The sequence below is a fragment of the Electrophorus electricus genome, chromosome 1 (genome assembly GCF_041902795.1).
Source record: "Electrophorus electricus isolate QZ-2024a chromosome 1, ASM4190279v1, whole genome shotgun sequence".
NCBI lineage: Eukaryota > Metazoa > Chordata > Actinopteri > Gymnotiformes > Gymnotidae > Electrophorus > Electrophorus electricus.
Window position 1 is genome coordinate 26144189 of NC_137497.1, and position 14433 is coordinate 26158621.

At 36.0% G+C, this 14433-nt stretch overlaps 2 protein-coding genes across 16 annotated transcripts in view; both read right to left on the reverse strand.

The window, feature by feature from the left end:
* Nucleotides 1–3682, reverse strand: part of kntc1 (kinetochore associated 1) — a 36191-nt gene extending 32509 nt beyond the window's left edge. For all 4 annotated transcript variants that reach the window (XR_014123387.1, XM_081713468.1, XM_081713466.1 and 1 more), the window contains exons 1-10: nucleotides 3221–3682; nucleotides 2843–2963; nucleotides 2639–2754; nucleotides 2452–2530; nucleotides 2238–2315; nucleotides 2104–2138; nucleotides 1853–1963; nucleotides 1368–1461; nucleotides 922–974; nucleotides 361–477 (exon numbers count right to left, since the gene is read on the reverse strand). Coding sequence is in view for 3 of the 4 variants with exons in the window: in XM_081713468.1 (XP_081569594.1) it covers nucleotides 361–477; nucleotides 922–974; nucleotides 1368–1461; nucleotides 1853–1963; nucleotides 2104–2138; nucleotides 2238–2315; nucleotides 2452–2530; nucleotides 2639–2754; nucleotides 2843–2963; nucleotides 3221–3349 (933 nt within the window). In the remaining variant the exon portion in view is untranslated. The remainder of the gene's footprint in view (nucleotides 1–360; nucleotides 478–921; nucleotides 975–1367; nucleotides 1462–1852; nucleotides 1964–2103; nucleotides 2139–2237; nucleotides 2316–2451; nucleotides 2531–2638; nucleotides 2755–2842; nucleotides 2964–3220) is intronic.
* Nucleotides 3683–4305: 623 nt separating this feature from the next.
* The window catches only part of clip1a (CAP-GLY domain containing linker protein 1a), a 44065-nt gene continuing 33937 nt past the window's right edge, over nucleotides 4306–14433 (reverse strand). For 4 of the 12 annotated variants that reach the window (XM_081713497.1, XM_081713512.1, XM_081713493.1 and 1 more), the window contains 5 exons: nucleotides 14249–14311; nucleotides 14097–14149; nucleotides 11992–11997; nucleotides 5353–5480; nucleotides 4306–5153 (listed from right to left, as the gene is read on the reverse strand). In XM_081713497.1, the coding sequence (XP_081569623.1) occupies nucleotides 4925–5153; nucleotides 5353–5480; nucleotides 11992–11997; nucleotides 14097–14149; nucleotides 14249–14311 (479 nt within the window). In that variant the 3' untranslated portion in view covers nucleotides 4306–4924. Of the gene's footprint in view, nucleotides 5154–5352; nucleotides 5481–9270; nucleotides 9366–9755; nucleotides 9781–11902; nucleotides 11998–14096; nucleotides 14150–14248; nucleotides 14312–14433 lie in introns of those variants that run through there. The other 8 variants (XM_081713513.1, XM_081713483.1, XR_014123420.1 and 5 more) reach the window with 7 other exon arrangements.

Sequence of the window (14433 nt, forward strand, 5' to 3'; positions counted from 1 at the left end):
AGGACGTTCTGCATGATGTACAGTGCGGTAAAGCAATGCATAAAATAACTGACGTGCATAAACTTGTATGAATCTCACTTGTACCTTGCCTGCTCACTCACATTCAGCTCGTACCCCACCCACTCACTCATATTCAGCTTCCTCAATTGTGTAGATGAGAGAGGAATTGCCAAGTAGCATTTACTCCAAAAAAAAAAGTCAAGAATGCTTAACAAATTGTCATCCTGTCCCAAAACGAGACTAATCATTAGATTCTCACCCCAATAACCATACATATTGACTGTGTTAGGTGTATTGTAAGGATTTAAAGTAAATTCACTACACTTATTCATATGACATTAAACAAAATAAAAAAGCCACTTGCATTCCAGTAGATGTAGAATCCCCTTCTGTGAGGAGCAGGAAATCAAGGATGTAGAGATCAGGCCAACAGCACAGCATGACAAGTGACCGCAGGTCCCACAAACTCAGCATGTCCTTAAAGAAAGGAAGGAAAAGCATGAAACTTCAGGGTCCTCAGGCCATCTTAGCTTGAATTCATGGCCACAAAGCTACAGCACAAAACTAACACACACCCAACCACCCACACCCCACCTGTCTTGAAGGTTACCTCTGTAGGTGTAGTTAAACTATAGACATCAGCAGCTTCAGTTTGTTCCAGCCACCTTCTTGATATAGGTAATGATACACCTATAATTGGAGCCAATTCCCACCCTTGAGATCTCTCTCCTACTGGACGGGTTTGGAATTGGCACCAATTATAGGTTTATATTTACCTATATCTAGAAGGTGGCTGAAAAAAACTGAAACTGCTGATGGCTATAGTCTAACTAGTAACCCCAAACTTGACAAAGAGTGGGATAACATGTCCCTTCTTTTCAAAGTGCTGTTCAAATTGCACGAATTAACCATTTTTCTTACCTCGCCATTCAGCACATACATTAAATTGTCCACCACTTGAATCTTTTTTACACCTGTATCAGATACACAAATTACTAAGAGTGCCACAATTAACCTCTTAAACACTATTAGCCTTAAGATTAGTAATGCCACATTAACATATAAAGATTAATAACTCATCTTATTACAGTGTAATTAATCTTAAAAGACATTATTCAGTAACCAATGTGAATTATGAAAGCCTTGTAGTTACGAGACTCCAGTGGATCCTTGGGGTCCAACGGATTAACTAAAACAAGCTTTATTAACAGCGTTTGATCTCATTTCTGTCTATTGTAAAAGCCTCAGCGTTTTGTTTTTTCTCTCTCCAATAATCTGTCTGTATATGGGAGGGTGTTAATGTTAACCTAATGTGCAAATATTATTCAAAAACAAAAGCCCAAGACAAACAAAACCTTTATCCTTACCAGACATTAAAGTTGAGTTCAGAATGTTGCCAAGAGACATTGACCGCTGATCAGATTGCATGCACCAATGGGAAATAATGTTTTCCCCTTTAGCCTTTAAAAATTGAACAGGCAGATTCAGGAATGACTAAATTAATTAATGAAGTTATATTTATATAGGGCCTTTCAAGAAACTCAATGTCACTTCACAATCAACACACAAATGAGGAGTCAATTAACACTTAATTGTTCCATCACATCAACTGTATTAAAATTCTTTTAGACAAACACACACACACACACACACACACGACAGCCTTTGATATCCACCACACAGCTTAAGCTATAATGATCTGAAACTTCAACTTAACAGAAAGGCCTGCATGTTATCTGTAAATAGAATGGATTTCAACCACAGAAAGTGGTGTAAAGAGGGGGAATAAATTAATATTAGTCTGATCGAGGTGGACTTCACTGGTTTAAAGGTGTGACCAAATTATAATTACTCCAATAATGAGGTGGACTTCGTTGCCAAAGCAAGCCAGCGCTGCCGTCTCGCATCCCCCTCGGCAGATCTCTTTAGCCGAGCAGAAGTTAATGAGAATGTGGGCTTGAATCTGAGAGGAAGGATAATCAAGAAATTATTTACAAAACATGAGCATCCAACGTGTCCACCCAAAGAAAAACAAACAAGCAAGCAAAACCAAATACTTACAGAAAGAAAGATAAAACATTAAATGAGGGGTCAGTTACTTACCTCATTTAAGACACACATGTCCATGTCTTGAATTGCTATTAACAGAAAAATGGGGCAAATGCAATAACAATATGAGTCACCATAATAATAATAATAATATATACAATAAAATATCATTAGAGTTCACCACAAACCTTTCTGAGTTTTCTCTAAAGCAAGATTAGATATATGCAAGAATCCATCACAGACGATGACAAACAGCTGATACACTCCTAAGAATTTGAGAAAAATCAAATTACAACACAACTGTAAAAAAAAGGGGGTCTACAATTTAATATTAAACAAAAATACCCATATAATGACACAATGAAATTAGTGTAAAGTTATAGTTTCTAGTTTTAGATATACCTGGACAGTTTAGCACCTCATGTAGGATTAGGCTCTTATAGGTCGTCTCATTACCATTTTGTGGAAGTTGCTGAAGAGCCTGGCAGGACATCATTTATCAAACATAACAGCTAATGTTTAGTAGGTGCCTGAAGGCAAATGATTATCGAATAATTTAGCAGAAATGTGACCTTGGTTTGTATCTTACTTTGGTCAAAATGGTCTTCTTCTGGGGCACATATATAATGTGAAGATTGCCATTCCTCTCACCGACAAACAAAAACTGTGCATGAGGGCAAACACTCACGGCATCCACTATAGTATCTGTATGTAAAATAGTCAATAATTTACATGCGTAAGTTATTATATTTATTAATACGAAAAACGAATCCAAGAATGATTTATGCATTACCAAAATACAGGTGAAGAAGTATGGTTTGAAAACTAGGGTCAAAGAGGACCACAGTTGTGTCAGCCACAACAATGCAGCAACTTTGATTATTTGAGGCATAGATCCTGGTGTTTGAGGGAACCTGTTCAGAGAAAATTAGAAAGTTTCAAAGCTCGTGGCTTTCGTAATTAGATAACTGAGAAGGCGATGCCTTTTATAGCAAACATACTACTAGTAGTAACGTTACATATTTTAACATTAAGTAACGCCCCTGCACCGAATGAAGATTTTATGAAGATACATTTCTGGTTATATAGCACATGTCGCTAGATAGCTAAGATAGCTAGTTAAGTACTTCGCAAAACATCAACCACATAAGCAAGCTAGCTAGCTACTTACCTTTTCGGGTGATATTTTCACAAGTGTGTCAATTTGATACAAGGCGCTTCCAGTCTCCTGTTCCGAGTCACCAGAGAGACGAACAGTGTGTGTATCTTCATTTATTAAAAGTTCTACGTTGTTCCACATTATTGATGCAGAAAGCCAGCTGATGTCGTTAACACGACACGCAATGTAACTTCGTAATGTGAGAGTTAATATGGTGTTTTTCCTGACAGCTAGTTAACTGCTAACCCCTAGCTAGCTGGCAAGTTAAGTTAGCAACCCAGTTGAAACTACTTTAAAAAGTTAATGTTAACGCAGCTGACTATACCTCAGATCTTATCGTCGAGTTAGATCATCAGACTTCACGTTCTTATAAAATAATTAACACGGCTGAATCAATCATTCCTGTCATCCTTTCATTTTGCAAACACGTAGCTACCTAGCTAGCTATTAGCGTTGATGTAAACAGAAGCCCTCTCCCGGCATATTTCAGGATAATCAAATTTTTGGCGCCACTTAAAACGCTTCCGGTATTTCCAAAGTTGTGCGTCCACTTTCTGCTTTTCATGACCATAGACTGTATATTTCCATCACACAAATATTACTTCACCTTATTACATTTTACATTCCAACAAGTTATAGGTTATATTAAAACTAACTGAAAAACTTAGTTCCGGTATCTGTTATGTGTGAACTCAAGAACGTTTTTCCATATTTGTAACATCTGGCGAAATAAATACAAGCAAAACTGAATATTACCTACAAAATATTTGAAAACATGATCTGACAAAACTTTCACAACTGTTTGGTGGATACAAAACCATATACATGTGACAATTTATCAAATGAAGACCCAAGGAAGCTTTTTTGAAAGAATGCCCTGTTCACCAGATGCATGCACAGGTAACTGAACAAATATGAATGACAAACAGAAAACTGCAGAACTCAAGACATTTTTGCATTATAGAACTTGATGTGTAATACTAGAATATAACTCTACAACAGTATCATAAATCATAATAGTTTTTCTGTGCTGCATCTCATCAGGTAATGACTTTGGTAATGGCTGTAAAAGCTTCAATCAACCAAGGACATAAAAATGACTTAATATTTATTTATTTATTTTTGTACAGATGTATTATATTCCAAAAGACAAACTGCTAAAACAGCATTGTGTTCATCTTAGTCATTTTTCAGACAAGTGGAAACTGGGAAGAGGATCATGGAGTAAAGTGCATCAGGATTGTTGCGTCTTTAAAAAAACAAACAAACAAAAGCCCCAAAAACGCCCCCAGACATTCAGGAGAATTTACATGCCCTTTGCTGTGACTCTAACAGGTCAAAGACTCCAAACTTCTTGGCAAATACATTCCTTCCACCATCTCCAATACCCACATTACCAAATTTAATACATTAATACATAGGTTTTAAAAAGATAAGAGAAAAGTGTTTTCTTCTTTTAAACCATTTCTTGGAGATTAAGGGAATTGATATAATTTTCAACTAGTGAATACTTTTTGCCCATTGAACTAACTTGACCTGATTAAACCATTGACACAAGCTTTTATTAAAACTGAAGAATGTGTTGAGTGGCATGATGAATAGTTGAACACACAACAGTCACACACACACTACAGACATTAACACACGTGTGCGATGTGTTACTCAAGGCGTGTGTGGTATTGCAGGTATAAATGCTCGGAAAAAGGAAGAGAAAATTTAGAAAGTCTGGTCATCATTGCAGGATTCTGTCCAGTGGCCGAACATCTCACAGATGTCGCAGTAAGGCCTCTCGTCATTGGGACTGCCATGGTAAGTGGTGTGGGGAGGGGACTCAGACATCTGCTCCTGGGTGGGACAGTCCTCGGTGTCATGGAGGTCAAAACAGTCACATATGTCACAGAACAGTCGTGGTGGAGGTTTCTTTTTGGTTTTAATCTCAGACAGGCTGCAAACAGAAAAGACAAAGGTCAACCTTTTTTTTTTTAAATAAGTAAAACATTTACAAAAAAATATCCACAAATAACTGTCTAATTCAGCAAATGCTAACGCATTACTGTGAATCTAGCATATTCCAAGATAACCTGAACCCTAACCTGAGTAATTTAAACATCACCACATTCATCATATTTAAAAATTAAATCCACCTGTCATTGCTGTCCATCTCATTGGTGGTGTTACCATTGAGTGCTGCTTCAGCCATGTTCTCTAGCTTAGCTTTCAACTCTTCATTCTTTCTCTGCAGATCCACGATAACCGAGTTCAGGAATTCAATCTGCCCCAGAGAAAGATGTCATTTTAATTAGTCTTATGTACAGAATAAGTGAAGTCCAATATAGCACTTTTTACCAGTACTGGGACACAAGCAGCACTGAATCTTACCAATGTGCTTAAATTGACACTGAACATATGGATAAGTCATACTGTAACTATTATAGCAAACTTTTTTTTTGATATTTTGGCAACCCACAAACCTCAGGACACTGGTCAGAATAGAGGAAACCACTAACATTGTTACATTACTATGTGAAATACCAACCAGCCCTTTGCCACACTATATAGCATTGTCTGGATTCAGTTTATTACACTGGTCATACCTCTGTGTGACGCTAGAGAGCACTAGTTTTGGGATTTTTGGTTTTTTGTGTTGGGTATGTTTCTTTTCTTTTTTTCTTTTTTTTTAAATTATGAGTCAAGAATGATTCATTACAAATAATTACTTGAATAGATTTAGCAACGAAGGACTGAAAAAATATGTAAAAACATTAAAAATTCTTTATAACTGTGAAAACAAACTTTGAACTTAATAACTGAATGATTTTGTTTTATTTGAACATTTGCTAAATGTTTAAAAATAACACTCTCCTTTAGTATCATACAAACACTTTAGAATGTGTTCCCTGGATCTTTACCCACATCAGAAACCCACATCCATTCACTACAAAAAAAAGGAAACTAAAGGTTTTCTGTCTTACATTTCCTGTGGAGAAAATGACTTTGTTAATAAAAAGAGATTGATCCACAATGACAAACTGCTAGCATGTTTCTATAATTATTATCATTTCATAACACAAAGCTTAGTGGTAACTTATTTTTCATAGGTGATTTTATGACCCAGTTGTATACCAGCATAGACAAACTGTCTGAAACAGACCCTACCCATTTTCCGTAGTTTTGCTAACTGTTGCCAATAACTGCCAAAAATGATAACCCTGTACTGCAAGCTTTTTTCTTTCCTCTGCTCCATTTCACACCTGCTGTAGCAAGCAATAATTGGTCATGGCTGTCTTACTGGTTCTACTCTGCCTCATCAGCATTAAAAGGCCAAGTAAAAGTAAATCCTTCTCAGGAGCTACTACACCAAACAATTACATTAGCAGAAAATATAGCTGACTTTGAAAAAAGAAAAATAATGCTTCAGATGATTTGTGGGATATTCTTTTCTGCCATATTTAAAGTGTATAATGAGAATACAATTGAAATAAACTTAAACCACCTGGACCACCCTTCATTTATGCTGAAAGTTTGACATGTTGCACTTACAGTAGTGTGCAAATATATTGAGGCAACAGAAGCCATATGGGGACATATGGAATCCTGATACCTGTATGGATTTTGTCTCATCATTTGAATATTGCTTTTCAACTAATAATGACAATATTAGACTCAGTGCTTATGTTCTATACTCTTCAGTCATACTCCTGAGTGTAATTTACACTGGCTCATTTATTATGCTGCAATGTATTAACAACTCATCCATTTTTGACAATCGTTTACCATTAAGATATTCTGTACCTTATTTGTTTACCATTAAGATTTTCCAAATCTTAAATGTACTCTATTAAGATATTTGATAATATTAAGATATAAATGTATTTTAAATATTAAGAAATATATTCTTTTAAAATATTAAGATATATATTCTTTTTTCAGAAAAAAAAAATCAACTACATGTCATACAGAAAACAGGATTAAAAAGTGAGACAAAAAATAAGAAGAAGAAGAAGAAGAAGAAGAAGAAGAAGAAGAAGAAGAAGAAGAAGAAGAAGAAGAAGAATAAATAAATTTAAAAAAAGTCAACATTATAGGCAAGGCCCTTCATACACTAATCTGTACGCACAATGTGCACTATACTCATCTTGTCTGCACATCATTACAAGTAGAACAGATAATAATAACTCTTACGAAAAAGATATAAACACAAGGACAGAGCAAACCAGACAAGAACAGCTCAGGAGGGCTGCAAACTCTCTTGCAATGCACGTGAGACTCAATGCATATACATGCATACTTGACAGAACTGGACTGTGCAGGTCGCAAACAGTCGGTCAACATTTAATTGCTTAAGTAATTGAATTAATCATTTGGCTGTATATGATTTTATGATAGAGCAAAAACTTCGTGTTATCCAAAAAAACTGGGTATAGTCATGTAGAAAATGAAAACCTCATCTTCCAATGCAATGTGAAAAATCAGTCTGTCAACAAAGCCTTCTTTACTACCTATGAAAATATTGATATTCAGGAAATCTGTGAAATCGGAAGTGAGTGCGCATTGTTTGTTTTTTTTTTTGCTGTGTCATCATATTGTGACTAATTCAAAAATGATGATAATTTATAAAGTGCCTATACAGAATCGATTTTTAAAAAGACACAAATTTTCTGGATTACAAATAACATTATTTTGGGCAATATGTTTAGTACAAGACAAGTAGTAAAAGTAGCATTTCAAAGTGAAAAATAATTATTTGTCGGAAGATCTTCACAACAAACACTAAAAACCTATACAAGTATCCCCCCCCCCTCCATTAGCATATGTTTGGGAGCAATCTTCACACATTTTTCACAGCCGATTTGTTGCAGGTTGTTCAGTTTAAGCCTGATGCTTACGGACCTCAATTTTAAAATAGTGAGACAGATTCTCGACTGGATTTAGATCTGGAATATGACTTGGCCTTTGTAGAACATTCACCTTTTGTTTTTCAATACACTCCCGTGCTCCTTTGGCGTTAAACTTGTGGATCATTGTCCCCAAAGGCAAAGTTTCTCCCAAGGTTTAGCTTTCGTTGCCTGTATTTTACACCTTCCATCTGTCCTTATATTAATATTATAACAAGATGCCCAGGCCGCGCTAAGTAAAGGTCATGCCCATACTTCACTGTTGGGATGGTGTTCATTGAGAAGCCGGCAGTGCTAGGTGTGTGCCCCACATAACATTTTAGCCACAAGCCTCCATTTTTGTCTCACTTGAGCACAAAACATTATACCACATTTTAGCTAATGCTTTGTGACAAACTCCAGATGTGCTATGATGCTTAATTTTCAGTCCAGTTCTATGCAGAACTCTTGATATAGTTGACTATTGCACCTTCACTCTAGTCTCAGCCACTGAACTCCTTAGTGATTTTTGCTCTCTCTGGGCTTTCCTTCACAAAGACTCTTCTTGCTTGTATGATACATTTTGAGGGACTGCAATGTGGCAGCCTCCATTTCCTCACAACTGATCTAGTAGTGCTCCCTGACAAATCTAAACACTGGTATTTTGCAGGTATTTATCTCCTAAGAATGCTTTTTGGCTTTTGTTTTTTCACAGCTTTCTTTCCATTTTACAGTCCAATCAGAGGTCTTTGATTTAAGGGGGACTTTTATACAGAAAAGGTCAACTTTTTTAAGGAATCAAAGGTAGAGGTAAGATGATTGTGACCACTTTAAGGTAATATCTGTATAAATATAGAGCTTCCACAGTGCAGAGGTTGAATACTTACCCAAACAGCATTTTCCCAGTTAGTAATTCTTGGTACAAAATATCTTCTTGCATAAAATCAAAAACTTTAAAAAGAATTATTTTGAGGGTTAAGATAAAATATGACAGCACAAAACTGTCATTTGTAATCCAGATGAATCTGATGATTTAAGGCTGAATACTTTGGCAGGGCACTGAAGAAATTATACATGTCGTACATGACAGGTACCTGGCCAAAAACACTGTAAAAGTAAAATAAGCCTAGCTTTTAGGATGGAAGTTTTAGCTACATATGAAACAGAATAATTAACAATCCAACCTACCTATTCCTGAAACATGGAAGAAAATTTGTCCAAATTTTTGGTCAATTTGAAATAAGCTCCTCATGAATTCAAAACTGCTTCAAACAGTTGCACATCTGTTAACCAAGAATAAAAGCTATTATAATAACTGAACCTACTGGGTACTTAAACTACACAACTAGAATACCAAATGGTTACAGAGCAAGGTTGTATCTCTAGAAAATCATTCCAAGCTGACAATATATAAGTACTATTTGGACGGGATGGGTTCTGCAGATAAATGGCCATAAAGTAATTTTACCGCAAGACCTTTGTAAAGTTTATGAGACTGATTTGTATGGGATAAGAGATGTGAATGACAATTACATTTACATATTGCTGTCACAAGTAGATTTTGCTAGTCGCAACTTCAAAACATTAATGCTGCATGAAATATTAAATACAATATGATCCATCTATGGCTATGGAACTAGGAGCCTTCAATTTTGTATAAATTCCTCACTCACTTGTCTGTAATCCAACACACATTTCCTATGCAAAATGATGACATAAAAAAACAAAAACAAAAACAATTATAATAATAACTAGGGTTTGACCAGTATCAGGCTATATACAGTAGTGCTCATAAGTTTACATACCCTGGCAGAATTTGTGATTTTTTTTATATTTCTTCAGAGAATAATAATGATAATACAGCAACTTTTCTTTTATTCATGTTTAGTGGTTGTGACAAGCCATTTATTTTTCAAACAATTGTTTTTGCCCTTTTTTAAATCATAACGACAACAGAAACTACCCAAATGACCCTGATCAAAAGTTTACATAGCCTAGTCCTTAATACCGTGTATTGCCTCCTTTAACATCAATGACAGCTTGAAGTCTTTTGTGGTAGTTCTGGATGAGGCACTTTATTTTCCCAGATGGTAAAGCTCCTTGGCAAAATGACTCCAGTTCCAGTAAATTCTTGGGCTGTCTCGCATGAACTGCACGTTTGAGATCTCCCCAAAGTGGCTCAATGATATTGAGGTCAGAAGACTGAGATGGCCACTCCAGAACATTCACTTTTTTCTACTGTAGCCCATGACAGGATGACTTGGCCTTGTGTTTTGGATCATTGTCATGTTGGAACATCCAAGTGCGTCCCATGCGCAGTTTCCGCGCTGATGAGTGAAAATGTTCCCCCAATATTTCCTGATAAAATGCTGCATTCCTTCTGCCATCAATTTTATCCAAGTTCCCTATGCCTGTGTAGCTCACACGTCCCCAAAACATCAGCGATAAACCTCCGTGTTTTACAGTACGGATGGTGTACTTTTCATCATTCGCCTTGTTGACTCCTCTCCAAATGTAGCGTTTATGGCTATGGCCAAAAAGTTCAATTTTGGTCTCATCACTCCAAATAACGCTGTTCCAGAAATCTTGAGGCTTGTCTCTGTGCTGTTTGGCATATTCTAAGTGGGCTGCTTTGTGGCACTCGCATAATAAGGGCTTTCTTCTGGCGACATGACCATGCATCCCATTTTACTTCAAGTGCCTCCTTATTGTGCATCTTGAAACAGCCACACCACTTTTTTTCCTTTATGTCAGCTGACATTATTTGTGGGTTTTTCTTTGCATACTGAACAATTTTGCTGGCAGTTGTAGCTGAAATGTTTGTTGGTCTACCTGACCTTGGCTTGGTTTCAACAGAATCCCTCATTTTCCACTTCTTAATTAGAGTTTGAACACTGCTGATTGGCACTCTCAATTCCTTGGATACCTTTTTATACCCTTTTCGTGTTTTATAAAGTTCAACTATCTTTTCCCACAGATCTTTTGATAATTCTTTTGCTTTCCCCATGTCTCATGCAGGGGTCTGTCAGGAGCCCAGTATCTTAATGACTCTTTATACACAATACACACACACACACACACACACACACACACACACACACACACACACACACACACACACACACACACACCACACACAGATTGACAAGCAAATGGATCACAGGTGAGGATGGTTACCTTTAGTAGCCATTTAAACCTGTGTGTGTCAACTTGCATGTATGTTATCATACCAAAACTTACAGGGTATGTAAACTTTTGTTCAGGGTCATCTGGGTAGTTTCTGTTGTCGTTATGATTTTAAAAAGGGCAAAAACAATTGTTTGATAATAATGGCTTGACCCAACCACTAAACAAGAATAAAAGAAAAGTTGTTTTATTATCATTATTATTCTCTGAAAAAAATATTAAAACAAAAAATATATCACAAATTCTGCCAACTATGTAAACTTGTGAGCACAACTGTACATGTAGAATTTACCTAAAGCTAACAGAAGAGTTACTCCCTGGAGAAGGCCTTTGGCAAGTAAATTAAGTAAATTCTTATTTGCAATTCACACAGGATTAAAATAACCTGAGATTATTTCTATGGGATTTTTATAATGGGTAAAAAGGCACCCATATCTTTACTGATGTGGGAACGTGCAGTCCATAAAAATGACGGACATTGAAGATTCAAGGTGGTAAAATCAGTGAAGAACTGATTACATTACCCCCCCTCCTCAAGATAAATAAATTTCCCCCACACTAGCGCTTTTTGAATATGAGGCAGAGTGAAAACGGAGAAACCGTACTGTGGAGAATAGAAGGAATAAAATCTCACTTTTTGCTAAAAAGTTGGCAGCCCTGAAGCACTCAGAAAAACAACTGAAAGACATGCACAAATGAAGTGGATGAGACACTGTTACAAACCGCTGCCTGATTGAGGGATGCATTGCCAACATCAAGGAGGAAGGGAGGAGAAGACGATAGGATGAACAAGAAGAGACAAAACAGAGGAAAGAAATTAGGAGGGACACAGCTATTCGCTGACACTAGACAAATGTAAAAAATACAAATAAAAACCTTCAAGCAATGGATAAAAATTCTAATATACAGAAAAAAAAGTAACTACATTTTTTAAAATTCTGTTTGGGTAATTAACCAAAACTAAGTTCAAAGTTCTTCATTTCTTTCTTTACTACTGCATTGTATCTTCCAAGCCAACATTATTAACAATAAGATATTAATAAAAACGTCTTCGACTGGCATAGACACAACGCAATTAATCAAGTCTAATCTAATCCAACACACTTCTTGGTCTAAATCTGGGCACCCCTGCCATAAGGTATGCCTCTGCTATACTACAATACAATGCAATAAAGCCATCTTGACATTTTATGAAAATACTTGATGGATATTTCAGCAAATTACATACAGCACGAAAAATAGGAGTAAATTATATGAATATCTGGGTATGTATTTCACTACCTGAAGTGGACTTCTCATAGTCAACCTTTTAGTAACCTTAGCCTAAGAGCTTCACTGCAATATGTAAAAAAAAAAATAAATAAAAATAAAAAAAATAAAAAAAATAAATTCCAAGTACAGTCAACTTGGATTAAAGACTCAGGGAACCTAAATCTGTGTTGTCTTTCTAATTAGGTTAATCTTGCCCTTCGGGACATGTAATGCATTTATACAAAGTGTGTCCTGTGTGCACTATTCCAAAAAAATCTGGTAAAATCAACAATTTATTTTGCCAGAATTATTTAGCCTAATGTTGTGTAACCTTATGTAAGATTAAGTCAACAGTTAGAAAGCACAGCTTAACCCAAACACTCTGCTTCTTTTAGCTTGAATAACCTACCTAGCAAGTAAAAAAAAATCTGAGCAAAGCCCTAATAAAATTTTGCGTCTTTGGTGGTTCTTTAATGGATAGCTGAGATGTGAAATTGAGACCTCCATTGTAATATTTGTACACAAATATTGTTCCATATTGGAGGAACTGCCTTCAAGTAATATATGAAGACCCAAATTTGATTTGATGTATTTTTTTTTTGATCACGTGGTCTCAATTTAGGGCATCTCTGTATCAGCAAGATTTTATCTAGTAGAATGTCGAATTAACTCAGGTATTAAAAGGCCTTAGGTCAGACCACAGTGACATTAATTATCTACAAAAACTACAAGAAAGCCCACTATCTACAAAAAAAGTAATCAGCGCTAGTTGATTTGCAGGGAATAAATGTTATGCAATTATAGACAAAAAACATAACCTACTATACCGTCAGCACATGTGAACAAGGCTAAGGTCCTCAGAATTACTTGCATCGGTACCCACCCTCATTGGTAGGTTTGCACATGTAAGGTTGTATTACGTTGATTCTACACCCTGGAGCCATAACATTCAGCTCTGCTCGAGTCATGTAATCATGAGTCTTGTAGCCATGTCAATCAAGCATGCTCATTAGAATATTAGGACCACGCCCAGGCCATTGTCAGCTAAGATGCATGAGTCAGTTTTGTTGCCTTCTGAGCAGTGTTTTTATCGTACTTGTTCCATTTTTTACTGAAAACTTGCAGAATGTTTAAAACAACACTGTAACAAAGTAACTTTTGAATATTTCATAATATGTTCCCTGGGTCTTTAAATGAAATGAAAAAATTGAGAGCCAAAACACATGGACAATTAAGAAAAACTAAAGAACTAAAGAGAATTTAAGAATTTAAATAAGTGCATTCAATTTATCAAAATAGTTAACCAACAAGCATACAATCTCTCTGGTCCCATATCTGGTAAATCCTTGGAATTTACACACATTCAGAGGAATACAGTTTAAGCATATATGCAGTTTTAGAGCATGTGAACTTGCAGCTCAATAAGTGCTCCCTTCCTGTAAATACCCAGACTTTACATTATGAATTAAGGAAAATAAACAACATAATGCAATTTGATCAGATAAAATAAACAGCATATCTTTAAAAAAAAAGTTTAAAAAATACAAAAAAAATGAAAGGAAATACATTTTAAATACCTGACTCTCTGCTGTCTCCTTTTGCTCGCTCATCTGGTCCAGAGCAGAAGAGGCTGTTGAAACAAATTCTCAACATTATTACTGGGACAAGTTAAGTATCAGTGGTTACCAAACTAATCTTCATCCTAAAACTCTTGGGGACCAACAATTACATCTGTTTACAGAGGCAGCTTTCTGATTAAACTTTCCAATCCTTGCAGAGTGAATCTGTTTACCTGAGTACAGACACACACACACACACACACACACACACACACACACACACACACACACACACACACAAAAAGCATTACAGTAGACGGTACACAGAGAAAAGTTATATGCAAACATGCACATG